General features: G+C 49.3%; 1 protein-coding gene across 1 annotated transcript in view; it reads right to left on the bottom strand.

The window, feature by feature from the left end:
- The window catches only part of ESPL1 (extra spindle pole bodies like 1, separase), a 470,161-nt gene that overhangs the window by 266,979 nt on the left and 188,073 nt on the right, over positions 1-15,109 (bottom strand). The window contains exons 15-16 of the mRNA XM_085654666.1: positions 11,246-11,371; positions 11,004-11,160 (exon numbers count right to left, since the gene is read on the bottom strand). Of these exons, the coding sequence (XP_085510792.1) occupies positions 11,004-11,160; positions 11,246-11,371 (283 nt within the window). The remainder of the gene's footprint in view (positions 1-11,003; positions 11,161-11,245; positions 11,372-15,109) is intronic.

Raw genomic sequence — 15,109 nt, 5'->3', positions numbered from 1 at the left:
TGAAGAGCTGCAAAAAGCACGGACTGAGGAGAAGCAGCTGACCTGGCGCCAACGCTGCCGGCCTAGCTGCTGTTCCTGCCAGATTACTCTAAAGTTATCTTGTCCTGCAGCTGCTGTGCCTCAAGAAGCCTGGGTGCTGAGCCTCCAAAAGCCTGGGAGGACTGCCTGCCTGCAACAAGGACCCAAGAACTCCTGTGGAGTAGCAAAGTTGCTTCCCTGCAACCTGCAGACACTCTGAAAGAACGGAGGACTCCGGACCACCATAAACCCAATGCTGAAAAGCACCTGTGCACCCGGCTGCCCCAGTGCCGCCTGTGGTGACCTGTTGGTACTGTTTTGGACCTTGCCCCATTATTACCTTAAGTACAGGAGATTGGTCCTGTAAGTATCTGTGAAGTGCCCGAATGGAGTGTATGATTTCCCTCCATAGGATAACATTACTGCTTCAGAAGTACAAGTTACTTACCTTCGGTAACAATGCATCTGGTAGAGACTATTCTAGCCGCAGATTCCTTAACGTAGAATTATCCCTATGCGTGAGACCAGACCCGGAAAATCTTTGCCACAGTATCTCTGCGCGCCAGGGAAGGTACCACGCGATCCCGCCCTGACGTCGTCCGCGGACGTGACGTCAGCGAGGTCACAAGTCCCACCCCGGCGCGCTGACATCAGTTTTCTTCGTAGAACTATTCCGCGCCACAACGCAGAGCCATCACAAACAAAACAGGTAAGAAGCGAATGGTGAGGAACAGCACCAAGCACTGTGTTACTGAAAGTCATGGAAAGGAAAGGCAGAGCACCACTCTGAGAAGCATCCCTGCAAAGCAAAGGCAATAACCTCCCTGGAGGTAGAAAAAACATGTTAAAAAGGACGTGGCAGACAGAAAGGTTGCAACCACAACCTATAAAGGTGAAGGGCAACAAGGCAGGAACAGAGGAGTAACGACAAAGCACCTCAAGACAACACCGCCAAGGAGAGTCATATTCCCTGTAAATAACTAAGGGCTGAGGCACAGCAAAGAAACCCCAACCCAGAGGATTGCGTAGGAGAGTATGAATAGGCCCCACACTGGAAGAACCAGGGTGCAGGGATGCAAAAGTACACATGAACCTACCGTCCAATCACCATTAAAGAAGGAGGGGGAACAATTAAACAGAACAAAGCACCCCGCCAGGGAGGAAGAGAAAGAGCACCCGCACAAGACAAATGCCACCCGAAGGGAGGAGAGTGCAGAAGACGAAGCTGAAGGGTCCTCGCAGAACGGGGAGAAAGGGCGGGTCGTGAAAGATACAGCAGCTAGAATCGTCTCTACCAGATACATCGTTACCGAAGGTAAGTAACTTGTACATCTGATAAAGACTACAAGCCGCAGATTCCTTAATGTAGAATAGATACCCTAGCCATACCCAGAGGGGAGGAGGGCCTGCGAGGGAACCTCCCCAGTAGGAAGAAACACAGGGCCCCAGCAGGGGACGTGCCACGGGGACAAGAAGGGCGGCCCAGCCCCCACCAAGCAGAAGTAAGCAAGAACAAGGTGAAGGAAAGACTAGGAGACCCCAAGCCCATTCAAGGCGCAACGGCCACAAACCCTCGTAGGGACAGACTGCCGCAGAGGAGCACCCAGGAAGAAAAGAACGACCAGACTCCAGGGAGAAGAGGTAGAACTGGAGGCAGAGCCAGCCGTAGGAAAACACAGCGACAGAGGGCAACCGAACAGGCATCAGCCGCAAGGAAGCAGGAACGGCCCCACAGCCAAGAAACACAGCCATAAGAAAAAAGGAGCACAGGTGCACAAAACCCCAGCAGAACAAGGAGGTAGGGGCACCAGGGAACACAATAAGGGCCAAGGCAGTAGACCAGAACAAGCAGGCGTGCACAGCTGGCAGCACCATGGAGCAGTGCACCCAGAACAAGCCAGGCGCAGGCAGAGGACAGAGGCCAGGGAAATGCAGAACAATCCCAAAAGGAGGATTGTTCAATAGAGACACACCGACCCACGAAGAGAAGGGGGACCATCCAGAAGAGAAAAAAGGGAAGACATGGAGGACGGACCGAAGCAGTCAACCAGAACACAGGAAAGCCAGGAGAAACCCAGCCCCCCTGGAACACCAGACAGAGGACCAGGCCGAAACACCAGACAGGAAGGCGGAAAAGCCACAACACGCCATCGGAGACAGCATGCCAGACTGGTCGAGTGATGTAGAGAACACCGAGAATTACATAACCTGGAGCAGCACAAGCTGCGCCCGGACAAGACGCAAGAGACAGAACCAGTGGTATACCGTGAAAGGCAGGGAACCTGAAAAAGGGTGACCACACCGTCCCAGCGCAGGACAGAGCTATGCAATAGCTACAAGTACCCCACATAGGGTATGATCCATCCCAAAAAAACATGGGAACACCTCTTAGGGGAAAATCCTGCAGCAGAGTACAAGAACATAAAGGCAGGGCATGATACGTCCCAAGAAACATGGGAACACCTCTTAGGGAAAAGGCCCAAGCAAAGGACAAGAACCTAAAGGACCTGCAGATAGAACCGCAGAGAGCTTGCCAATCAGCCAAACAAAAAAATTACAGAAGGCCCAACCAGAGGACTCATACGGGTGGACCATCAACCAAAAAACCTAAAAAACCAAAGGGGCTGTACCAGCAGCCAACAGCACAAAGGGGTCAACCTAAGGATCCCGAAGGAACGCCAACCCACACAGAAACCACAGACTGTCCAACCGAACCACTAGTCCCCTGAAAAAAGGGTGGGATAACGCCACCCACAAAGCAGCAGAGGACCGACAAGCCAAGTTTACGGAGGGGGGAGGAGGACGGAGCCCCGCAAGGAGCTGCTGAATGGCGGCATCCGCATGGGTGTTAAACAAAAGCGCCCCATCAAATAGCAGGTCAACCAGATGCTCCCTAACATTCTCAGGGAAAACGCTATCCCTCAAACAAGCATGGCGATGGAGCTATAGAACTTGCCATAGTGCGGCCAAGAGCATCAGAAACATCCAGGGCCAAACGAAGAATAAACGCGGCCAACTCCCGGCCATCCATCACATGATGTCGCAGATAAGCGCAGACACCTTCTTGAGAGGCAGAAGACAGAAGGGACTCCACGGAATCCCACAAGCTGGAAGTAGTCCTGGCCAACACACAGAGCGTTGAGCGCTCGCAAAGCGGCACTAGAGGAAGCAAAGAGGTTACGCCCCCAGGAATCCAACCACCGGACCTCCCGTGACGGAGGAAACAGCACCAAAGGTAAGGAAGGAAAAGCAGTCTGCAGAAGAGGGCCCTGGGTAGAATGGTGGAAAGAAAGGCAGACTGGATCGTGCGAAGCAAGACTGTGGAGGAGCGACTGGGGCACCGGATCCCTGAGGCAGGACGCCCCCAGAAGAGAATTAGAGCGCGAAGCTTCGGAAGTACAAGTTACTTACCTTTGGTAACAATGTATCTGGTAGAGACGATTCTAGCTGCAGATTCCTTAACGTAGAACTATCCCCATGAGTGAGACCGGACCTGGAAAATCTTTGCCACAGCATCTCTGCACACCGGGGGAGGTACCACGCGATCCCGCCCGGACGTCGTCCGTGGACGTGACGTCAGCGAGGTCACAAGTCCCACCCCGGCACGCTGATGTCAGTTTTCTTCGTAGAACTTCACCGCGCCACAACGCGGAGCCATCACAAACAAAACAGAGTATGGGAACAGTGTGCGAAAAAAATCAGGGAAACAAAAAAGGGAAGAAGCGAATGGTGAGGAACAGCACCATTAGGAACAGTGCCAAGCACTGCGTTACTGAAAGTCATGGAAAAGAAAGGGCAGAGCACCACTCTGAGAAGGAACCCTACAAAGCAAAGGCAATAACCTCCCTGGAGGCAGAAAAACATGTTAAAAAGGACATGGCAGACAGAAAGGCTGCAACCACAACCTGTGAAGGGCAACAAGGCCGGAACAGAGGAGTAACGACAAAGCAGCTCAAGACGACACCGCCACGGAGAGTCATATCCCCTGTAAAAAACCAAGGGCTGAGGCACAGCCAAGAAACCCCAACCCAGAGGATTGCATAGGAGAGTATGAATAGGCCCCACACTGGAAGAACCAGGGTGCAGGGATGCAAAAGTACACATGAACCTACCGTCCAATCACCGGACCTCCCGTGATGGAGGAAACAGCACCAACGGTAAGGAAGGAAAAGCAGTCTGCAGAAGAGGGCCCTGGGTAGAAGGGTGGAAAGAAAGACAGACTGGATCCAGAAGAGAATTATGGAGCGAAGCCTCGAAGGGAAGCAGCAGCTTCCGTCCACCAGAGCCCTGATGCAGAACCTCAAGCAAATGGTCGGTAGGGAATGGGGTGGCGGGGTCGCCCATGTGCAAAATGCCAGTGGCTGTGGAAATGGGCCGGGCAAAGGCTGCACTCTCCTCTGTTGGGTGTTGTGGGGTGAAAGCAATTCCTCCGTGGGTGATGAGTGTAAACTAAGCCGGCCATCCCCGTATCCAGCTGGAGGAAAAAATGGCCAGCCCCAGAATGGTGGAAGATTCACAGACTAGTGGGGGACCTGAGGCGCCTCTGGGGAAGGCTGGGGCCGCGGGGACGGCGAACAACCCTCCCCGGAAGATGCTGGGGAAAAAGCTACGACGCGGCATCCAGTCTCCGGGGAAGAGGAGACAAAAAGTTGACGAACCTCCGGAGAGGAGGGGGCCTCTGGAAACGAGTCGACTACTCCACTCAGGGCACAGTGGAGTCCGCCACAGGCGCTGGCGTGACGCAGATCGGCGCCGGAGGGGACACTGAGACTACCTCTTTCACCCCTTGCGCCCCCAGTGAATGGAGCGGGCCAGTGAAAGAACGGCGCCGAAAAGCCGCCGACTCGACCTCAGACGAGGCAGCCGCCTGCGTGGAGATACGAGAGGGACCCGGGGACGAAGAGCATCCCTCGACGTTATGGTCTGAAGACAAACACCAGAGGCAATCCTCATGCGGGTCAGTAACTGACATAGGTTTACCGCATTCTCTTCATGCCTTAAAGCCCGACTTCCTCGGAGCAGACATGACAAAAAAACAAAACGATGCATTCCAAAATACAAAGTATCAAGACAAAGTCCCATAAAAAAAAAACATTAGCGTCGACAGCGCGGAAAAAAGGGAACTGACGTTATCACGCCGACGTGGTATTCTTATGGCTCCGGTGACGTCATGCAGAGCTGCGTGCGGAGCCATGACGCTGAGACGACCTAGTCGGCGCGGAGAGCTAAGAAACATTTCCGTGGAATGCTGGCGCAGGGGATATTCATAAGGTGAGGAATTCACAGGCAGATGTATCCATCAGAATCACAGTGTCCCAAAGGACTAGTTTGGGTAGTCCCCTGTCAGTGTCCAGCTGTTCTGCTGCTAAGCTTACCTGGTCAACTAGTAGTCAAGAGTAGACCCTTTCCCCTTTGCATCACTGAAGGAAGCAGAATAATTCCCAAGGAAACCACTGATGCTGTAAATTGCTGTAAAGCCAGTTGAACAGTGCCAACTGGTCCTACACTGGATCCCTCTAAGGAATCGTGGGAGACGAGGTTCTAAGGCCGGAGGCGACCACTGATGTCCGTGGCCCCAAGGATTGGCCCAGAAAGGACTCCCCGCACCTAACAGCATCCTTCACAGCAACTGTGTCCTGTATCCCTAGCATCAGGACCACTTCCATTGACTTCTACAGCAGTCTGAGGAAGGTACAAGGTAACAGACTACAGACGATTGGGCTGTCAATTTTTTCTAAACTTGTGGTTGGATTTAGATTGTTTAGTGTTTTTCTTATTAACTGTTTTCTACTTCTAAATGCTTTACACATTCTCCTTTGTCTAAGCCTGGCTGCTGCTCAGTGCCACAACTACCAAGGATTGAGCTAAGTTTTTTCAAAGAAAGATTGTGATATTACACAGGGCGGCCCAACAACCACACCACAAAATCTACTTTACTGCATGTGGTGCTCCCAGCCACCTTGCAGTGTTCATCAGATGTGTCGAGATCTTCGTTCAGATGCCTTCCAAAGTGATTTCCGATCAAAGAGCATATCCAGAATTCTACTGTGAGCCTCCAGCCTGAATGATGTAGAACCGAGTCACCCGTTCGTTGCTAAAAAACTGTTGTTGAAACATCACAACCTACAATAACCTACGAGGCTCTTTCACACCCATGTAGGCATGTTGCTTTTGTACATTTGTACTCAAAAACCAGATCCTGCAAAAAATGCAATGACTGACCAAATTTGCCTGCCTTATCTGCCTAATATTGCCAGTGAATTGCTGCTCTGAAGGAGGTAGCCGCCATGGCAGACGTGTCTTTACCAAAGTTTGAGATTTGTTCATGTCTTATCTATTCGGAAAGTATAGGGTACAGTATGATTACTGGATCTTTGCTGTGCAGCCTGCATTACGATAGTCTACTCTGAAGAGATGCCAGCTAAGCTTTCAGGCATTACATTGCGGGTCTTCTACTTTGTTCTGACAAGAAAGGACTGCTCCAACCATAGCAGGTATTTGCATTACCATGTGGCCTTCACTCAAGAAATGGTCGATAATGGGTATTGATCTAGGGCTATAATTTTCAAAGTGTCTAAAACCTGGCCACATAGTATTTTACTGGGAAAGTTGTGCTCCAGTAATAAAAGCAATGAGATGTACCTTTCTGAAATTAAAATAATCCTATCAGCATTTAGAGGTTTAGTCAGACTGTTTGCTGTTTAGACACTGGTATCTTTGACAAGGGTGGAAGAAGTGAAGTTGACCTCTACTGGGTCATTGTCGACAAGGAGGTCATCACAGTCAGACAGTCTTTCACAGAGGACTAGCACATTTGTCAATGGTGCCTTTGTTAACTGTGCCACTATTGCAATAGCCCGCACAATCATCAGTGTCTTTAGATGGTAGTTCAGAAGATGATTTTCTTCAGTTGCAGAAAAGACAGACATGGCCTACTCGGAGGTACACTTCAATAGAGGCTTTTAGTAGCACATTCCACCTCAGATGAGCTTTGAACCCTAGTGAATATGTGGTCATTTTGCCCTGTTCCTTTTAAGGAGGATCTTTTGAAGATTATGGTATCTAGTTCAAAGTATGTCACATAGATTTATTTTAGACATGAGATCGCCCTTCTGATTCATCCCGCGGCGTGGATATCCTTTGCATTTGATTTCTGTATCTTGAGAAGTTGATTACCCTGTCTGTCTTTGAAGGGCTTGTTTGGAAATTTCCAACATACCTTGCAGTCTTGTGTAGCGGAAGGATGTAGAATTGCACATTCTTTTAGGTGGGTGGGGGAGGGGAGTGGGGCAGTTGGGTGAAGATTTGAAGGAAAATATTCTTAGAAGATGCACTCATCTGAAGTTGATTTAGCAGCACTCAAGGGTACTGCCGCCACACAACATGCAGTAGAATTCTGAGCTAAGATGTGCTCGTGGAAGAGGGGTTCACCATGCCCTCATGATTTTTCAAGTTTCATCTTTTCCTATGAGGAGTGGATTACTACACTGAATTTTTAAAGCCCTGCAGGCTAGGTGTAACATTACACTGCATTTACCACCAAGGTACCCTGAGATCGACAGATGATTCAAGCATGTGAATTTATGAGAAATTCAAGACTGCAGAATAAGCCGCTTTTGTGCATGTATTTGATCGTGTGTTGCAGTGAATATGAGTTTACTCAATGCAGAAGGTCTTCACCACCAGCATCTATGCATGTAAGCTGCCAATGCACCTTTTTACTTACATGCTGCACAAATCGTCCCACCCATTACTATGCACAGCTACCGGCAAAGTACCTACTCTACTAGCCACCTAGTGTTTGTTTGCCTAAACTCCACCCCACCTTTTATTAAGTATAGTCCTCCCCTGGATGGCTCGTAGGTACGGAGAGGGGGAGCGCCCGGGAAAGGCACTCGCCGAAATCACTAGGCGCCCTCGCTTCTCAACACATATTTTAGGAGTTGAGAGACCTGGGGAGTCGCCGCAGAGGGACACTTCGGATATATTAAACGCGTTTACCACACATTATAAAGGCTTGTATACCACGCAACGCGGGGGGGTCCTGGATATGGATGGCTTCCTTGGAGATGTGGCACTAGGGTGGCTGGGGGATACACAGCGGGAATTTCTCTGCCTTCCTTTTGAGATTGACGAACTTAGGGAGGCGATAATACAGCTTAAGAATGGGAAAGCGCCGGGACTCGATGGCATCCCTGCTGAGTTTTATAAATGCTACATTGATATCATGGCGCCGGTCCTTAAGGAGGTCTTTGAGGAATCCTGGGCACACTACCTCCATCGATAAGGGACGCTCTGGTCATCTCCCTGTTAAAGCCAGGTAAAGCACCGGAATCCTGCGATTCCTATAGTCCGTTGTCGCTCATAAACTGACACAAAAATATTAGCTAAGGTACTGGCTAACCGTTTGACCCTCTTGATGGAAAAGCTTATTTTACCAGATCAGTCGGGATTCGTCCCTGATCGAGCCACCACTCAATTTACGCACCCTGTTTTCACTGCTGAAGACAGTAGAGCCTGAGTTTCCATTAGCCGCAGGTTTTTTTAGATGCCACGAAGGCATTTGACTCCGTGGAATGGGACTATCTCTTCGGAGTACTTCAGCGCATGGGGTTCTCCCTCTAGTTCATATCTTGGATAAGATTACTATATGGGCAACCCACTACCAGAGTGCTGATAAATGGCCACCTCTCTTCTGCTTTCTCCATCACTAGAGGCACGCGGCAGGTGTGCCCGCTGTCCCCACTGCTATTTGCTATAGCCATTGAACCGTTGGCTTCTAGGCTCCGTCAACATCACCAGGATAAAGCATTTTGTTGCTGCCTGTGTCAAATCCTGATCTCTTTATACGCGGATGATATGACTTTATATATTAGGCACCCCCAGCAAAATGTCAACCCCTTGCTGAGGGAGTTCCTTGTATTTGGCAGGTTATCCGGGATTGGCATTAACTGGGGGAAATCTCAGTTCTTTCCATTGACGGCAGCGGTCTCTAGATTTGCTCTTGACTTTCTGCTGGAGTGGTGTGATGGTGAACTTCGCTATCTGGGTATACAACTGACAGGGTACAGGGACAGCGTGCTGCGACTTAACTACAGCACAGCTATCATGCAACTATCAGATAATATTACACGGTGGATCGCTTTGCCTCTTTCTCTTGTGGGAAGGGCATCTCTGATTAAGATGGTGGTCCTTCCACGGTTCTTATATCTTTTCATGACTATACCCTACCACCCTGGATCTTATTTTTTTTAAACACTTTGCATGGAATGGATTAGATTATTGTGGGGGGGCAAGCAACCGAGGCTTCAGTGGTCTATGCTCACAAAACCATATGCTCAGGGCGGGTTTAATGTTCCAGACTTTGAGGTATATTTTATGTGTGCGCAAGCACATTATGCTTACTATTGGATAACCCCCCCCCCCCCACTACATGCCACAGGTGGCGACGGACTGGCTCGCAGATCCTATTCCGTTGAATGGGGCCATATACTCGCCCGCCCGCTCCCGCACGGAGCCACCTACAACAGTTACAGGAACGGTTGATGCATGGCGCCGACTTGCGGCCATGCTTGGCTCTCCTTTTCTGTATGCGTCACGGCTTCCGCTGTCTTACCACCACCTGCATGCCACTGCTACAGGACAAGGGATTTCAGAAGCTATGCGTGCGGATCCAGGTAACTAAATGGGGTGACCTCTTTCACAATGGGGTATGCCGCTCCTCTGATCAGCTATTTCAGGGGATCCAACCCTCATCATTGGATGTGTTCCTTTACATACAGCTCAGACAGGGAATTCGAACCATTATACCAGACTTTCCGCAAGAGCCAGCAAATTTTCTCCCATTACACCAAATGTTGGGATCCATGGATGGGCGGTACCTAGTATCCAGGCTTTAAAAAAGCGTACGTGCACAGCAAAAGGGGGTTAGCACCCGCGCACACTGGAGCGCAGAGTTAAGGGGGGGGGTGACTGATGAATATTGGGAATACTGCTGTCTCCAAACATCACGCATTTCCGCCAGCTGTAGACTGCGCGTAATACACTAATAAATACCTGCATCCCATGCATTACACCCCGCTAAAAAATATAGGTATAAACTGGCGGATAATGATAATTGTGAGAGGTGTAGACGACCAGAGGCTGGCTTCATTCACTTGGTATGGGAGTCTCCAAGGGTACAGGAGTTCTAGGGGCAGATTTTTGAGGCGCTTGAGAAAATGATGAGTATCACACTGGGGAGGGCCCCCCTGATGGCCCTGTTGGGGTATACTGCACAATTACCCAAGGCATATCGTAAATTTCTTGATGTGGCGTTCCTCCTAGCCAAGCGTAGGGTGGCGTGCCGATGGGGACGTGCTCCGAAGTTCAAATATTGGTTGTCAGATCTACTATATTGCCAGGAACAATTGACTGTGTATGCTGAACTACTGCCAAGAGCTTCTAGACCTAAGGATATATGGGGACCACTGCAAGAGTACCTTCTCCTGCGAGAATCTGATGGGGTGGATCCTATGCCACAGGGACCTGAACAATGTTAGTCAACCGTGGCGTAATATTCCGTGGGCTCCGATGCAGGGTTTTCCCTTATTATTGCTACTGAATACTGAGGAGATGTGTGGGGGGTATGGGGGGGAGGGGCGGGACCAGGGTCTGAGACGTGGCGAAATTTAGAAATGTGTTTTTCTGTAATCCTCCAGATGTGAAGGTGTTGGGCCCTCTGGTACTCGTATGATCCTATGATGGACAAGTATGGACTGGGTCAGGTTACTTCTGATATCACCACCGGGGTTGCAAAATGAAAAGCGAGTATAGAATGACTGATGGCTAGAAGTTGCAGGTGCTGAATGAACATGCCGTTTGTTTTGAATATTTGGCGGTGTAATGGCTTCTTGTTTTATGCTGAAAACAAATAAATAAAAGTAAAAAATAAAAAAGTATAGTCCTCCCCTATGACAACAACAGTACTACCAAAGTATACTCACTGGCGCACAGCTTGTAGCTTCACAGACACCTTCAAGGCTTCCAGACAAAAAGCCTTTGCTTCAGACACACTGCCAACAGAGCTCAGGAGTGCCACAAGTGTGTGCGAACAGCTCAGTAAGTCTCCCAACACCTGCCACTTCTGCAGCAGATTATCACCTACAAATGAGCATAAAGTGTGAGAATTTGACTGGTAAAGTAAGAGAAAGGCAGAGGAAACAGGTTACCAATGTTGGGGTATTACCGTGGTCTACAAACTGATTGTCTGAGTTAACTTTAGGAGTGAAAACCACATTTCCCAGGAGGAGAAGGATGATACTCCTCAATAGCTTATGTGCATCAGTCAAAGCAGTTTCTGGAGTTCGCCATCCTGTAGGGAAAAAAAGAAAAGAAGGCCTCCAATCTCATTACAAAACCAGTGCCAGCATTCTTCAGTTTGCCTTACAGTGCAATAGGCATACATTTCTAGACGCATTAAAGAGACATGTGTTGCTGACTGACATTTAAGTCCCGAGTTTGCCTAAGTAACCCACACAACACCAGTACAGAGGGTCAAGATGACAGCTCAATAGTTGCACACTCAATCTTGCCTGCAAATCTTTCCAGAAAGTCTATTATTTACTAGTGGACTATAAATGAATGAACTGATATGAGATGCAAATAACTAACATTGCATCACCCAACAATAATTTTATTACAAAACCTCTACACCTACAAGTCCAGAAAAGTGCTTCCCAAACCATTTACAACCACGGTTCAATTTCTAGAACAGCAAATTTGGCAACCCATCTAGCTTTAATCGACAGGAGATTGGTGAATTAAAAAAAAAAATCTAATTTAAGCATCATGTGGTAGCGCACAGTCATTTACAGGCAGCATATTTTCCATTGAAGTGGGCCAAAATTTGCACAGACAATTTTATAATAAAAATTTGTAGCACACAAATGTGTGAAAATCGTGTTTCAGTGAATATGTATCAATTGTGCAACATATTTCAGAAATACAAAAATGTGATTCATTTAGGCTTTCCAAAGTGCTGAAAGTGTACAGTCCATTTATAGGTATAAACATTTTGTTGCGTTACACAAAATTCATATAGTATTTCCTTTCACTCTCCCTGTACCACAGCAAGACTCACAATTTTTCTTTTTGACTGCAGATCGAGTGGAGTTTGTAAACGCCAATTCACATGTTAAAAACAAGCAGCAGTTTGTCAGAAAGCAGCCTAACATCTGACCTCTGTCTTTGAAGTGTAACAAATTTCCAAAATTTAAAGGCATCGTATGTATTGCTTGGACTTTTGCAACACAGTTTGGGAAACACTGGTCTAGTATGTTGCACGTAGTCAATCTTTAAGCAGCTCCTAGAAAGTATCTTGGAGCTTAGATACTAAAATAAGGGCCTCAATATGGTCATTCGTTTCCTCTTTCTGAGCTATCTCTGGGTTGTTACTTTGCCATTTATGTTCGACTTCTGTTTCTGCCTGAAAACAGGGCATTTTCCAAATTCCATATCTTTGACTCATTTTCTAGCTCTAGTTTAAATTGACTGTTGCAATGCGGACTAAGATAACAGCTTTGCAAGCAACAATGTAGCAACAGGTACTACTAAAAGACACTTTTCTTTAAAGAAAGTATGCACAAAAAAGTTGCAAAAGGAAGAGACAGGGAGACAATAGGTATGGCAAATAAATGCAAGAAATGGTCTGTATTTAAACAGAAATAACAAGAAAAAAGGGAGGACAATAATGATAGCACTTTGTTACATTGAATGTACACGTAACCTGTACAGACTTGGGCACATTTGTGCTCATGAAAAACAAAATGAATGGCGGAAGTGACAAGTGAGAAATATACAGAGATAAAAAGGTACAAGGAAAAGACACAAACATGATTGTCATATATACAAGGGACTTTTGGTGGTTCCCATACCTTAGTACATAGTTAACAAGCATTGGCATAGCCAATAGGTCTCCCCTTTGGGACCTTATAAGTGTTTAGCCATGCAGCACATTTTCCTGGGTGTTGTGCAGCCAGGAATTGAAGTAAGAGTTACTTACCTTCGGTAACGATGTATCTGTTAGACTATTCTAGCCGCAGATTCCTTCACGTAGAATTATCCCCAGGCGTGAGACTGGATCCGGAAACTTTTTGCCACAGCATCCCTGCGTGCCGGGGCGACATCACGCGACTCCGCCCAGGCGTCTTCTGCGAAGTCAGCGAGGTCACATAAGACTCGCCCCGGCGCACCCACATCAGTTTTCTTCGGAGAATTTTTCCGCACCACAACACGAAATCACCAGATAAACTGTGGAAGCATGGGAACAGTGTGCGAAGAGCAGAAACAAATTGGAAAGAAATGGTGAAAAAACACCACCACCAGAGTAGTGCCAACACCGCAGAACCCAAGGGCAGGGAAAGAAGAAGCAGGAACCTGCACAGTCACCCTTCCAGCACAGACAACCTCCCTTCCCTGAGCCCCATAGGCAACCCCCCCCCTCTATCCTGAGCAAGGAATGGGACCAGTCCCAAGACAGACAGGGACAACAAACTTTCAAGCCACCCCAACCTAGCGGGCAACCACCCACAAGGACAAGACATGGCCAGAGAACCCTCAAACCAGAGGATAGCAATGGAAGGAAGGGAGGGGAGAGAGGATAAGGATAGAAGCAATCCCCCCCCCCCCAAACCTGGAGTAGCCAGAGCAGCAGAGCACCGAAACCCCATCCTCCAAAGAACCAAAGGAGGAATGAACCGCCCCCAGAAGGAGCCACCCGTCAAGAACAAGGAAGGCACTCACAGGAGACACAGCCCCCCACTGGGAGGAGAGTACCGAAGACCAACCCAAGGGTCCTCGCAGAATAGGGAAGGAAGGGCTGGCCGTGAAGGAATCTGTGGCTAGAATTGTCTCAACTAGATTGAATATGCTACTTACCAGTATGCATCTGTTCTTGGCATGTAGGGCTGCTGACATTCATATCTGTGCATAGATCGCCGCCTAGTGTTGGGTCCGGATGTTTGCACGTTGTTGTCCTGGAAGAGTCTTCGAAGTATCCTTGGATAGGTGACTCCTCCCCTGGACTACAGTGCGCATGGGCATCCTCTCCATCCTCAGATTGTTTTTCGCCATTGTGGCAGTGATGGAGTCTTGGTAATCCATGTAGTCCTCCAATGCATCCGTGTCGGAGCGTGTGGGGGAGAACCGGTGTGGATCCTGGTAGGAGGAATGGAACGGTTCGTAAAGGAGAGGTTCTGATTCCACAGGCAGCTTCCTTTTTAGTGGGATCCTGAAAGGGTCCAATGGCGGTTCCGAAGTTATTCTCCGGTCGTGGAGAATCATCCTGCCAGTGTCGGCGTCGATGACACGTGACGGAGACGTCTCGTCCGGTGGAACCGGAGTCTGGGTAACCCGTGTCCTGAGTTGGAACATCTTCGGGATTGTTGACGGAGGCAAGCCGAAGGTAATGTTGGCTGGCCCCGTAGAGGTTGCTGGAGCTCCGATCGGGCCGGAACCCGACGGGTCTTTGAGGGCCGCCGCGGTTTTGTTGCTTTGCGTCGCAGCAGGCCGCACTTGGGGCGTCTTTGAGGCTTTGGCACCGGGCAGGTTCGTAGAGCCGGGCGTGGATTTTTTCGGTGCCGGCGGGTCCTCGAGTCGAGGTGTGGAGATCACCGTCGACGTCCTCGATACGTGAGGCTTCGGCGTCGTCGAGGGAGCGACGCGAGGCGAAGCAGGCGGTATTGCCCTCGGTGTCGTTGGCGTCGGTAGCCGAGTAGGTTTCTCGGTGCCGATGGCCTTTTTCCGTTTGCCGACTCCGATGTCGCCCGACTCCAGTTCGGCACTGAAGTCCCTCTTGGTGCGGTCGGTGCCGACGCGTTGCGCTGGCGTCGAAGGCGTGGAAGGCCTCGATCCGACCAGCGCCACTTTCAGTTTCGGTTTCGGATGAACCGGAGCAGCTTTCGGTTTCGGTTTTGTGGTAGGGAAACCAGCTGGCTTATGCAGCAATGGCTGCCGCTGAACGTCCGAGGCCGGGCCCGAGGGCGGGGCCGAAGAACTACGGGATGGGTCTCGGGTAAGGCCCAAAGGCGATCCCTCGACCGGAGCCAAAGGC

The sequence above is a fragment of the Triturus cristatus genome, chromosome 4_1, assembly GCF_964204655.1.
Source record: "Triturus cristatus chromosome 4_1, aTriCri1.1, whole genome shotgun sequence".
NCBI classification, from domain to species: domain Eukaryota; kingdom Metazoa; phylum Chordata; class Amphibia; order Caudata; family Salamandridae; genus Triturus; species Triturus cristatus.
The sequence above is the reverse complement of the archived record's forward strand: the minus strand, read 5'-3'. Positions and strand labels throughout refer to the sequence as shown.